The sequence below is a fragment of the Malania oleifera genome, chromosome 2 (assembly GCF_029873635.1).
Source record: "Malania oleifera isolate guangnan ecotype guangnan chromosome 2, ASM2987363v1, whole genome shotgun sequence".
In the NCBI taxonomy this organism is placed as follows: Eukaryota; Viridiplantae; Streptophyta; class Magnoliopsida; order Santalales; family Ximeniaceae; genus Malania; species Malania oleifera.
In genome coordinates this window covers 113339780-113354118 of record NC_080418.1, presented here as the reverse complement: position 1 = coordinate 113354118, position 14339 = coordinate 113339780, and the positions used below count along the sequence as shown (strand labels likewise).

General features: G+C 36.8%; 1 protein-coding gene across 1 annotated transcript; it reads left to right on the top strand.

Annotated features, from left to right (window-relative positions):
- The first annotated feature begins 6833 nt into the window (after window positions 1–6833).
- On the top strand, window positions 6834–7379 carry LOC131148316 (pterocarpan synthase 1-like). The gene has a single exon (XM_058098031.1). The coding sequence runs from the start codon at window positions 6834–6836 to the stop codon at window positions 7377–7379; it is 546 nt and encodes a 181-aa protein (XP_057954014.1).
- The last annotated feature ends 6960 nt before the right edge of the window (window positions 7380–14339 follow it).

Here is a 14339-nt window from a genome sequence, read left to right as displayed (position 1 = left end):
TGAAAAAAAATATTTAAGTTTGGGGGTGAGACACTTCTCAGTAAGGGAAAATAAACTAAATACAGCTGTGTGGCAACATGAATATTTAATGCATTTATACGCATATAGTACATTTCATAATTCCATAAACATCATCATATCGTACTGGGTAAATATATATTTTCACATCTGTTAATAATTCATATCATACATAAAATCATTTGTTATAACTGTAGTACTGAAAACAAACACAGGATGAATAGCTAGCTGGTGTCATGTATTACCCCCCATGACGGGTTGTGCAGCTCGAAGGCGGGACCCGATAATGGTTGGCCGACCACTGCCGAATCAAATATGTCTGTAAGTACGATGAGCCCGCCACACCCTGGTCCGGACTGCCAGGTGGACGTCCACACTCTACTGAAAGCCACATCGACTATCCATCTCCCATCCCCTCGTGTGACGGTAGCACTAATAAGGCCTCGTGCCAAAATTAACCCATAGCAACGGTACCGAGCTCCTGGCCTGAACTAAACTAACATCCTGGTTGTGAAAACATATAATACATGATCATACGTAACATCATTACGGCCTCATGCCGAAAACATAGATATGGCCTCGCGCCGAGATCATACATATGGCATCGCGCCAAAATCATAGTAAATATGGCCTCGCGCCAATAATATAAATACGGCCTCATGCCGATAGCATAAATACGGTCACGTGCCGATAACATAAATACATGGCCTTGCGCCAATAACATAAATACGGTCTCGTGCCGATAATATAAATATATGGCCTCACGCCAAAAACATAAATACGGCCTCGTGCCGATAACATAAATATATGGCCTCGCGCCAAAATTGTTTCAGGTATATATATACTGAAAATACATCATTTATCATATAATTGTCAAAACCATCACAACATAACTCATATTTTCATAATACCTGAAATCATGCTTGGTTCGTAAAATCTTTCACATCATAATACATTTCACATAAAATAATATTCATGCCATACATAGGCTGTTAAAAGTCATACTTTATATTCTAAAATCGTGAATTCCTTACATCTCATACATACATATACATTTTAATCATCATAGCAGTATTTTCCCAATCGTACATTTCATTCGTAATACACAATATAACATATGTTTTTCTGAAAATAAATTTACTCATAATCAATAATAATTTGTATGGAAAATTACTGCTTTAATTTATTCCCTTACTTCCCTACTGAGAAATTCGTTAGGATCCAAAATTTCACGCCCTTGGCGCCCTAAATTTAACTCCTGTAATTTACATTTTTTCCTAGATTAATTAATCTATTTCTTCAAAATAATACTCATCTAGCCTTCCTTAGGCTCCATATACCTCAAATTAATGTTTAAACTATTATTTAACTTCCTCACTTAATTTTCCAAATTTTTCCTGCGGGTCCCAAAATTACACCCGCGGTGCTCACCTGGGGCCTAAATTCCAGAAATCCTACTTCAGTCCCAAGTGCTTAATATTTTAGCATTTCTAAATTAATGCTAATTAATTAAAAATAAGCCCCTTAATAATTGTCGCACCCCAAATTTGGGGTTTTGGTCCGACACCCTCACAAGAATTCCGTCCCACTAGAGTTGTAGAGAATCATCCCTAAATTCTCGTAGTGGTGTCCGTTCATCAATTGGCCTTATATTTTGCAAGAAATTAAAGAAAAAGGGGAAAATGGCTTACCCCAGGGAATATGCCTACGCCGCTCCTACCACCGATCCGCTTTGGTAAAAATGACGACAGCGACGAATGGAGTCCAGTGGTATCTTTGGATTTTCGATCGGACGAAAATCCGCCACGAAATCGAGGAGAGAGGGAGAGAGAACATGAGGAGAGAGAAAGAAATTGCAGGTTGTAGGAAATAGTATAAAGAAAAGAAAAAGTAAAGAAGATGAAGAAGAAGAAGAAGATAATCTGGGGGGGTGCGTGAATTCAATTTAGAATCCACCTGAAGCTTCAAAGAAGCTTCAGGTGGTTAACATATATATATATATATATATATATATAAAATAATAATAATAAAAAATTTAATTAATATTAATAATAATTTATTTTATAAATAAAATAAAAATAAATTTTAATTAATTAATTTTTTTTCTTTTTCTTTTTAAATTCGTTTAATTAATTAATTAATTAATATATATTTTTTAATTTTTTTAATTTTTTTTTCTTATTTTATTTTTATTTGGAATCATTCTATTAATCTTTTATATCTCTTTTTGGGGTTTTTACATTATAGTCTTAATCATTAATTATTATATGAATAGGGTTAATATAATAAGGGACTTTGAACTGAAATGTATGAAAAATACATGTTCGGTCGACCGAACTTAAAATCAAAATTTTTCATGGTCGACCGAATCGGCCTAGGTCAACAGTTTGACCATAGCATGGTCGACCGAACCCTGCCCAGTTCAAATCACCCAGTCGACTGATCTCTCTCCCGATCAACAGTTTGACCACACGGTCAACCGCACCTATTGCTTAAGCCAACTACCTGGTCGACCGAGTTCCCACATGTGTTTGGCTGACTGCTCGGTCGACCGAACCACTCAGTTCAAAATCACCTAGTCGATCGAACCACGCGAAAATGGAAAAAACACCTTGGAACCCTGTTGTCCGGTCGACCGAACTTCCAGTTCAAATTTCCCCTAGTTGACCGAACTTGGACACTTGGTCAACCGAACCTCACCTTAGGTCGATTGGTGCTCTTGGGTTGCCATATTATTTTTACCGTGTTTAAAATATTCAAATAGGGTTAATTGTGTTAAAATGTTTTAAAATAATAATAATAATACCCTATATGTCCTCGACGGCTATAGTTTTTCCTATATATATAGACCCTCATTTGCAAAAATTAAGTGAAGATTAGAGAGTTTGATTAAGAAGAATTTTCTCTAAATTTTTGAGTGTCCTTTCTTCATACACATCCCATATACTCATTCTTTTATCATTCCCTTGCCAAATCTTTTTGAGTGAGTATATCTTGAGAGATCCTACAAAGCTATAACTCTCATTATATTTGTTGATATTTGATTTTCATATTGAGAGTAAAGAAAAATTTTTTCCACTAATTTAATTCGATAAATCTTTGTGTGGGAAAAATCTTATAACTAAGTGGGTCTTTGCATTGTTATTGCAAGAATCATTTGGTCTTATATTTTTGTGTGCAAAAATATTTTAAAAACTTATTTTTGAATATCTTCTTGTGCTTGAATATTGAGAAATTATTGTTTTGAGATATTTAGAATACTCTTGGTAGAAATCTTTGAAACCCTATACTTATGATTGAGATATATTGATATATAGTTTCAAAAAAAGCTCTAGTATACACTCTTGTGCTTATTTGAGAACACACATTATAGTGAGTGTTGATTGCACACATTCACATTATTGAATTTATAGTTCCTATCATGTCGATGTGTATTGTTTAGCGACTGTGCATAGTGGTACAAATATGCTTGGTGGAGAAGTGCAGAAATTGTACACAAAATTTATATTGTAAATCTATTGTATTCTAGGCATGGGCCTAAAGAAGGAGACTAGCCCTGTTGAATAGTACTAGACTGGCTTAGATCTAGTTAGGAAAATTAGGTGCACCATCCTGGTAAAGCGTGTCAATTGAGGTTAGCCCCGTGAATTGACCTGATTGTAATCGGTGTCGCTCCACCCATGAAGTGAGCCTTTAGTGGAATCCTTGGGCTTGCGAGCTAGAGACGGGGATGTAGGCAGTATTGGCCGAACTCCGATAACATATCAAGTGTGCATTTAATATCAGTTATTGGTTGATTGGTTTTTGATTCAAGAGTATATATATATATATTGTTCATAGAGCTTATCATTGAAAAATCTAGTTTGATTAAAAGGTTGATCTTGAAAGCGTCTATACATATACATAGTTATTTTAAACAAGTTCATTACTTGATTAAGGTTGTGTTGTTGATTGAATGATTTGATTCAAGTGTGTGTTAAGTTAAAAGATTCATATCTTAGATACATTAAAACACTTGAATATATATCTGTGGAGTTCTTAAGTAAATATATTGTTGAAGGATATTTTCTGAAATAAATCACATTGTTTTTTATCCTTGGAATCCATATCAATATATATTTGCAGATTGCAAAGGTTGTATTGTGATTGAATATTTGAAAGAAAACTTTGTATTTTTGATTGATTTAATATTGAAGACAAAATTTTTCATCAATAAGTTCACATCAAATATATTTGTGCATCTTTACAAAGTGAACTAGAACCCTAGTATACTCCAAAGCATTTTAAATATACCATTACGTGGGAGTTTTTGGTTAAAGAGGGTTTGTGTGTTAAAGCATATCATACATAAAACAATTGTATCATTTTCATACATTCATGAGCTTCAAGTTATATCATATGTTAATGTGTTAAGAATTTGATTTGTACTCACACGCTTTTGGTAGAAGCATTTTTGAGTGTTATTTTTCAGATTCTATTGTATACACGATTCGGTGTGTGAACCGGTGTGTGAGGAGAGAGTTGTATCTCTTGTAAGTAGAGAAGTAGGAAGGAGCGATGTGCCTTTTGTAAGCAGCGGATTGTAAGGGAAGCTCCGTCCCAATTTAAGGAGGAGGGATTTAGTGAAATCCTTGAGTGGTTGCTCAAGACGAGAACGTAAGCCAAGTCGGTTGAACCTCGTAAAAAACGTGTTTGTCTTCTCTCTTCTCTTTACTCTTAATTTTTAGTACTGCATTTAAATTGTGTACATTGCATGTATAGGTTGGATAGCCTTACACATAAGTAGTTGAGTAACAAGAATTCATTGGTAAATATATAAGAAGGGTTTGAGCAGTAAATAAGTGTTAAAGAATTTTTTAAATACCCATTTCACCCCCCCCTCTTGGGATTACACCTGATTGAACAATAAGGTCTACAACGGGTTATGTCTTTACCTTTGTGGGAGGACCTATATGTTAGTGGCATTATCTACAACTAAATTTGAATATATGACAGTTACCAAAACTGTAAAGGAAGCCTTATGGCTTACCAGTTTGGTCAAACAACTAGGTATACAACAAAGTGGAGTTGTGCTACATTATGACGGTCAGTTGGTAAAGAATCAAGTGTACCATGCTAGAACCAAGTATATTGATGTAAGGTTCCATAGGGTCTAGGAATTGATTACTTCAGGTGAACTTATGTTGGAGAAGGTTCACACATTTGAAAACATAGCAGACATCTTGACAAAACCGGTTGCTACTAATAAGTTCAAGCATTACACTTGCTTCATGTCTCCAAGTGCTAGAAGGGAGATGAACCCAACCTAACATTCTAAGGTCAAGGTGGTGCATCGGGCTATATTTTTCGAATTCTCTTAAGGGGCAGAAATTTGCCAAGGTGGAGATTATTGTGTTTGGTGGCTCATATCTTGAGTGGCTGACATGCACAAGGAGGAGAACATAGTTAATATCAGTAATATGGAAGAAACCGTCGACGATTTCACTAATTGTCGACGGTTTGACTGAAATCTCAAAAATTCTACTCTCGGTATTTTTCCATCGAAGCAAATCGTCGATGGGCCTCTGAAACCGTCGATGGTTTCATTCTGGGTAGTTAGGTTGAATTCAAAATTTGAATATGAACGTAAAGTTGGTTTGGATTTGGGGCGAAACCTCCAAAGGGAACTTTATTTATACACTAGTTAGAGTGTATTTTGAGAAGAAGATCATTGTAAGAATGATTGTATTGTATGTTCTTTGGCACTTACATAGTGAAATTTTACCGATTGCTCCCGTGAATGTAGGCTTTGCCAAACCACGTAAATCTTTACGTTATTGTTCTTACTTTCATATATACTGTGTGTATGTGTGATCCATATTTGTTCTTCATTGACTGCTGCATTTAATTTCCGTTGTGGTAATCTGAGCTTATTCACAACAAAAACATAATACAACTCCAAATCCAAAACCTCTCTAAGCATAGGAAAATGATTTTGATGAAAATATAAGTACGATGATTTATCTAGTGTCTTTGGAAGACTAGATGGGCAAGCGAGGTTTTGTATAAGAGAAGGTTTGTCCCTATTATTTTTCTTTTTCATCAGCTCACTCAACGCACATTTATGAGAAAATTATTGAAATGATTTCATTGCTTTAATATATCACTTGAAATTATACACTACAACACTCATGGAGAGGATTATGAAAATTATTTGTCTTTCCTTAAACCAACTATTTTTGGGTCTTCCTCTTAACTTCAAGTAATCACCTAATATTCCACCACATCTAAATAGCAAGATTCAATATCAACTGAGAGGAAATCGTTTAGTCTTGAAATGTCAAGGCCACTCACGGTGGTGAACCCCACCCTTAAGAGTAGTCACGATTGCTCAATTGAAAAGTCCTAACTCTAAGACCTTCTTCACCACCAACCAAAAAAAACTTCTCAATAATCTTTATGGGGTTTTAGTTATTATTTTCACCTCAATAATTCAATGGGGTTTAAGTTATTACTTTTAAATTGCCAGGCACATGCATGCTGACTTCTCTCAATATAAAATAGTGGCCAGCTGGGGAATGGTAACATGCACCACCTACTCCAAATTTTACAAATTACTATTCCTTCTCAACTTGAACAATTTAAATTGTTCCCTTATAAACGTCCAAAAGTCCAAAAAAATAAACAACCCCCAAGACAGCAAGTAGTTTCTCCCTTTCTCTCTCTCTCTCTCTCTCTCGTCGATCTGCACTATAAATGTGAAGTTCACATTCTACGTACCCTCCACCAGTGCACAAACCAGCAGTAGCACTTCCCGATCTTGATCCACTCCCAGCATGGTACCAAAGATAGCAAACGCTGCTCTTGCATTATCCTTAATGCTCCTTCTAGCCTTATCCACATGCTCCGACGCCAAGCCCAAGTTCGGCAACCTCAAACAGACCAACATGGCCTTCTACATGTACGACTGGGAGACAGGCGTCAACATCACCACCATCCCGGTCGCCGGAATCGCCAACAAGCAGTGGGGCATCCTCCAGTTCGGGACGGTCTTCGCCATCGACGACATCTTGACGGAGGGCTCGGACCGGAACTCCACGCAGGTGGGGCGAGCCCACGGCATCTACGTGAACTCGGCGCTGGACGGCTCCGATCTGCACCTCCTGTTGTCCATTGTTTTCACCAACAAGCAGTTCAACGGAAGCACCCTGGAAATACAAGGTGCCGACCGCTTCTACTTCAAGCACCGGGAGGTGTCCGTGGTTTCCGGCACCGGGATGTTCCGGCTGGCCAGGGGCTATGCTACGCTGGAGACTCTCTTTATTGACATTCCCAACTCCAACGCTCTCATCCGGTGGAACTTGACCGTTTTCCATTACTGATATGGATCCATCACGTATTTATCTTTCCACATATATATTTACAACTATCATGGGAAATTAAATTACAAAATTATTGGCCGATTCTTGAGAAATGTTTAAAGTCATGGGTGGTGATATTACAGGTCCATGTGACTGCATCAAAGGAGGAAATGCATAGAACCTGCAACCTCTCTTCTTCTTTAATGATGCTATCTGGGTTTAATGGCTTATAATAATTACGGGTTGTGCTACGGCCTGTTCTTATGATTTCTTTTTGTTTCTTTTAGCTTTTGTTTGTTTTCCTTTTAATTTCGAATGAAATGTAATGTTGGTATGCATGCAACCACAATGATTGAACAAATTGATATTCATGGCCAAAGAATCTCTCTGACTCTCTCACACATACTAATATGATGTTTGAAAGTTTGTAGATTGATTTTGGGTTTGTATGTTTACGCATTTGAATAAAATATAAAATGATATTGTTTTAAGTTGTGTTTAAGTTTACACAATCTCAAAATCTGAAATCATAAAAACACTTTTGGTTAACAAGTAAAATACAAATGTTAAGGAATTTTGATTTGTAAGCTTTAACAAACTTTAGGCAATGAATTATTGGGCCATAAGGATCATCCACACCGCAACTTTGGAAAATGCACAAGAAAAAATTGCAAGAAATAAAAGATAGTTAAATAGCCACAATACAAGAAAATGTATATGGCTCAATATCCACATGCAACTTGACAAGAAAATTAATATGAAGGTGTATGAAGAAATTAAAACAAGTGAATTGATCAACACTTCTCTCCCTATAATTATGGAAAATTGAAAAACATTTCGTAACCCAATAAAAAAAAAAAGATGTGGAGAAAGGACATGCATAAGGTCAATTCCCTTATAAGCTCACTCTCTTTTGGCCATAACGTATATCTTCTTCATATTATTATGTGATCATGATACACCAGTCCTTGTATAGATCCAATATGCATATAGTGACCAACTGCCCAATAAATAATCGTACTATAGTACTGTCAATATGATTTTCCTGAAAGTCAATACATGTCTTTGAAAAAGACACTCTTTGTGACAACCCGAATAATAATGGTATTTAAATAATAAAGAGGAAGGGAAATGAAAATAGTAACAAAAGAAGGAAGTCGACGAAGCGTTCATCGACGACATTGCACTTTGGGAGTATTAACTAAGAGAATTCATCAGGGCCTCGTTGATGAACACAGGGGATTCGTTGATGAGGGTATAAGAAGGCCTCGTCGACGAAGCCAAATTTCGTCGACGAGAAGATACCGAAAGAGGATTTTGGGAAGTATGAAATTCATCGACGAAGGTGCAGGTTCGTCGACGAACTTTCTACAGGACTCGTCGATGAGGTGACGTGTCTCGTCGACGAATTCGGTCCAATAAATAGCAAAACTCGGATTTTTAACGCAAAAATTAAGAAATCTCTCACTCTCTCTCTTTCTCCCTTCGATTTCTCTCTCCTCTCTCTTTGATTTCAGCTCCGTCGCTCGCCGGATCGACAATCTGAGGCCACCACGACGCTCTTAGGGAAGTTCTCTCCAAATCTGCCGGAATAGATCGTCGGTGGAACTCCGTTGAAAATCATCCCTGAATTAAGGTAAGACTTTTTATGCCAAATTTAGTCTTACTGTAGTTATAGGAAATGATATTCACATGAAAATAAAGAAGTTTAGTTCTGCGAATTGTTGATTTCAGGGTGCTGAATAAGAAATCCTACGGGTGTGAGACCAGAGTTTATAGGGGCTTTTCTCAGTAGCCAAGTAAGGGAATAAACTAAAGCAGTGATTTTTCCATACAAATTATTATTATTTATTAGTCAATTTATTTTCAGGAAAGCATGTATTATATCTATATATTACAAAGGAAATGTACATTTGGGAAAATACTACTAATATGTTGAAATGTATATGTATTTATGAGATGTCAGAAACTATGATTTTAGAATACAATGTATGGTTTTATACAGCAAATGTGTGGCATGAATATTATTTTACGTGAGAAATATCATGATATGACAATGATATGAATGAAGTATGTTTTTCAGAGATTATGAAAGAATATAGTACATTATGATTTTAAAATACATGATAATTGATTTATTTCTCAGAATGATATGTATGAGATATTCGGCGCAAGGCCGTGATTGATAGCTGGCGTGAGGCCTTGTTTTTTGTATGATTTCAGCGCGAGGCCGTATTTATGAGATGTTCGGCACGAGGCCGTATTTATGAAATGTTTGGCACGAGGCCATATTTATGAAATTATAGAAATGTTATTAATCTATTTATGTTAAACGTTATATTATCATGTATTATATGTTATCAGAACCCAGATGTTAGTTTAGTTCAGTTCAGGAGCACGGTACCATAGCTTATAGATCAGATATCTATGATCAGATTGGTGCTAACCACCCCATGAGGGGGTGAGAGATGGATAGTCAATGTGACTTTCAGTGTAGAGTGTAAACGTCCACCTAGCAGTCTGGACCAGGGTGTGGTGGGCCCATCGTACTTACTGACATTTTTGACTCGACAGTGGTCGGCGAGCCATTGTCGAGTCCCTCCTTCGGGCTGCACAACTCGTCATGGGGGGGTAATACATGACATCAGCTAACTATTCATCTTGGGTGTGTTTTCAGTATTATTAGCTATAATAGACATTTCATGATCAATATGAATTATTAAAAAAAATAAAAGTATATGATTATTTTACCATGTTATGATGTATGTTTTTAGATATATGAAATGTACTGAGTATGTATAACTGTATTAAATATTCATGTTGCCATACAATTATATTTAGTTTATTTTCCCTTACTGAGAAGTGTCTCACCTCCAAACTTAATTAATTTTTCAGGAGACCCTGAGAGACCGGCGGGTCGTGGCCGCTATTGAGTTTATTAAGTCACCTCGCTAGGAGGGTAAGCGTTGATCTAGGATCAGGAAATTTTTGTTGTATGATCTTAGGATTATTTTAATGTTTTGGAGGTTGTATATAAATACAGTATTTTGGTGATGTAGTAAACTCTGGTATTATATATTTTATGGTTTTAAGAATGTGATCTATATTTACTGCGGCTTAGGCTTCTGCTGTGAATGACAGGTGTCCGCATTACCCACGGGTTCGGGTTGACTGTTTTGTTTATTTTAATTATTTTATATGAGTTTATAAGCAGGTGGTTACACTCTTGCATATGCTTTGGAAGAGAAGTCATGCATTTATCTCACAAGCTAGGAGTTTGCAATGAAGAAACAACCATGCATGCAATCAAAAGCCCTTTATTGCATAACAAACTAGACACAAGCTAATAGTCATTAAACAACAACCAAGAATAAGGGACGATTGATCCTAAAATCCAAAATATCGTCCCCATAACCTATAGGGATGATAAAAGTCATCATCATAGTCGCACCATACACCTTTGTTTCCAATACCATTGAGAACAATATTGTCCCTGATTGTCATATATTCAGAGATGATACTTGTTGTGAATAATGATCGGATAAAGGATGCACAACAAAATAAAAATGCAACATTCAAATCAATCATAACCAGTAAACAAGAAATAACAAGTACAACAATAAGATTTACGTGGTTCGACAAAGCCTACATCCACAGAAGCAATGACACAAAAATTTCACTCCACAGAAGCAATGACACAAAAATTTCACTAAAGAAATATCAAAGTACACAATGCACTTCACAAATGATCACTCTCTCTGTCAATACATGCCTAGAATGACATATATAACAGTCCCTCAGATGTTTCCCTCCAATTACCCAACCACCCCAACGTTCAAATTCAAAATTAAAAAAAGAAAAACTATTTGCAGCCCATAACTACTCGTCAACAAGAACAAGGGATTCGTCAACGAGACAAAGGACACTTGTTGACTAGTTTGTCCACTTGTCGACGAGCCCATTTTTCTACTCTTGGTATCTCAGAAACTCTGATTTTTTCTTACTCTTAGGATCTTATCATCAATGAGGACAAGGCACTCGTCGACAAGTCCCTGTTGTTGCTCTGCACCAAGAACACATCCACATGTTTTTTCCTCCCTTTGTTTATAAACCCATGAAGTATAAGAGTCATTCCATAAACAACAATATCCACCTTGGCAATTATACACTTTTTAGGAGAATCTCGAAAAACATGTCTAACTGCTCCACCTTGAACTTGAACCACTCAGTTGGGTTTGTCTCCCTTCTATTAATTGGAGACATGAAGTAAGTCCAAATAATGCTTGAACTTCTCAGAAATCGCCAATTTCATCAACATATCCGCTGCATTTTCAAAAGTATGAATCTTCTTCAATACATGTTCACCTGAGGTAATCAACTCTCGAACCATGTAGAACCTCAGATCAATGTGTTTAGTTCTAGCATAGTATACCTAATTCTTTGCCAAGTAAATGGCACTTTGACTGTCACAATGCAGCACCACTCCATCTTATTGTAATCCCAGTTCTTTGACCAAACTGGTAAGCCATAAGGCTTCCTTTACAGTTTCGGCAACTGCCATATATTTCGCCTCAGTCACGGACAACAATACCAGAATTTGAACCATGGATCTCCAACATATAGGTTCTCCTATAAGGGTAAAGACATAACCTATTGTAGACCTTCTGTCATCCATATCTCCTACATAGTCAGCATCTACAAACCCCATAACTGAAGGACAACCCTGTTGCTTGCCGAAAATAATGTCATATCCCAATGTACCCCGTAAATATATGAAAATCTATTTGATGACTTCCCAATGTTATCTTCCTAGATTAGAGAGAAATTTACTCACCACGCTCACAGCATGTGCCAATTCTAGTCTCGTACACACCATGACATACATTAAACTCCCTACTGCACTAGCGTATGGGACCTTTGACATGTCCCGAATTTCGTCATCTGAACTTGGGCAATCTGCGGTAGACAATTTAAAATGACTCGCTAGAGGTGTACACACTAGTTTTGCATCAGCCATGCTAAAACGCTTCAACACTTTATGCACATAACCACCCTGAGATAGTCATAACCTCCCTGCAGTTTTGTCCTGATGAATCTCCATCCCAAGTATTTTCTTGACTAAACCAAGATCCTTCATGTCAAATTCCTTATGCAACAGTTCCTTTAACTGATTCACCTTAGTTAAATATTTTGCAGCTATCAACATGTCATCGATGTACAATAACAAGAAAATAAGAGAACCATCATCAAGTTTATTCACATATACGCAGCAGTCATACTCACACCTTTTGTAATAAATATTGATCATGTAGGAATCAAATCTTTTATACAATTGCCTTGGAAACTATTTCAACCTGTAGAGAGATTTCTTCAATTTACAAACTAAGTTTTCTTTACCTGGTTCATTGAATCCCTTTGGTTGTACCATATAAATCTAATCCCCCAAGTCACCATGAAGAAACACTGTCTTCACATCCATTTGTTCCAAATGAAGATCATAATGAACTACCGACCCCAACACAATCTTGATAGAAGTATGTCAGACCATAGGTGAAAAGAATCATAGTTTATCCCCTTTATCTGTGAGTATCCTTTTGCCACCATGCTTTGAATTTTTCTCATTCCTTTTCTGAAATTGCCTCTTTCTTCCTATATACCTAATTGCAGCCTATTGGTCTTTTCCTATCTGGAAGCTCCACCAAATCTCATGTTTGATTTTTATGTAGTGATTCCATCTCCTCAATCATTGCTCCTATCCACCTATCTTTCTCTTGTCTGTGCACTATCTCTTGAAATGTAGTTGAACAGTTGCAACTGGTAAGAAAATCATAAGATACTAACTCTTCAAACCCATACCTTGGTGGAGGCTTGATAGTATGTCTAGATCTTTGTATAGGAAGATCGTCAACTTGCTGGTTTCCCAAGTTAGAGCTCCCTGCAACCTTAGGACCCTAATCATTTCCGTTGCCATAAGCCTCCAACTCCACCTGCACAACATGTTCATCACTATCTTAGATTTCTAGCTCTTATTTCTATTCATTACTATCATGAGTACACTTCACCATAGCCTTCTCATCAAAGATTACATCCCTGTTGATCACCACCTTGTTTTCCACTGGATCCCACAACTTGTACCCCTTTACACCTTTTGGATATCCTAAAAAAAATGCAATGACGAGACTTTGGATCAAGCTTAGTTCTCTCCTTACTAGACATGTAAACATAGGCTGGATACCCGAATACTTTCAATTTGGAGTAGTCTACTACATTTCCAATTCATACCTCTTCTGTCACTTTACCCTCTAGTGACGCCTTTGGTGATCGGTTTATTAGAAAACAAACTATACTAATTGCCTCGATCCAGAATTTTTTTGATAGCCCTGCATTAAGCCTGAGACACCGAGCTCTTTCAACTAGAGTCTGGTTCATCCTTTCAGCCACACCATTTTGTTAAGGTGTCTAGCGAATGGTAAAATGTCTCTTAATGCCCTGCTGCTAAAAAAACTCCATAAACCGAGAATCGGCGTACTCGATCCCATTGTCCGACCTCAAGTATTTGATTCTCCTCCCTATCTGGTTTTCCACTTCAGCCTTCCAAATCTTAAACTTGGCAAACGTATTAGACTTATGCCACATGAAGTATACCTAGAATTTCCATGAGTAATCATAAATAAAACTCTCACAATACACATGTCAACCCTTTGATGCAACTCTAACAGTGCCCTAAACATTGGAATGCACATAATGAAGAATACCTTTCTTCTTATTAATAGCTGACTTGAATTTTGCTTTATTTTGTTTTCCAAGTACACAAATTTTGCAAAAATCAAGCTGACATGATTTCAAACCCTTTAAGAGTATCCTCTTGTGTAAATCTTTCATACGATGTTCCCCCATATGCCCATGACGCATATGCCACAAGATGGTCTCATCAGATTTAGCATCTATGGCTGCAGCTCCACCTACAACTGTAGTTCCCCG

What these genes read in the sequence shown, in the direction of transcription:
- LOC131148316 (XM_058098031.1), top strand. Translation starts at nt 6,834, where the DNA reads ATGGTACCAAAGATAGCAAACGCTGCTCTTGCATTATCCTTAATGCTC.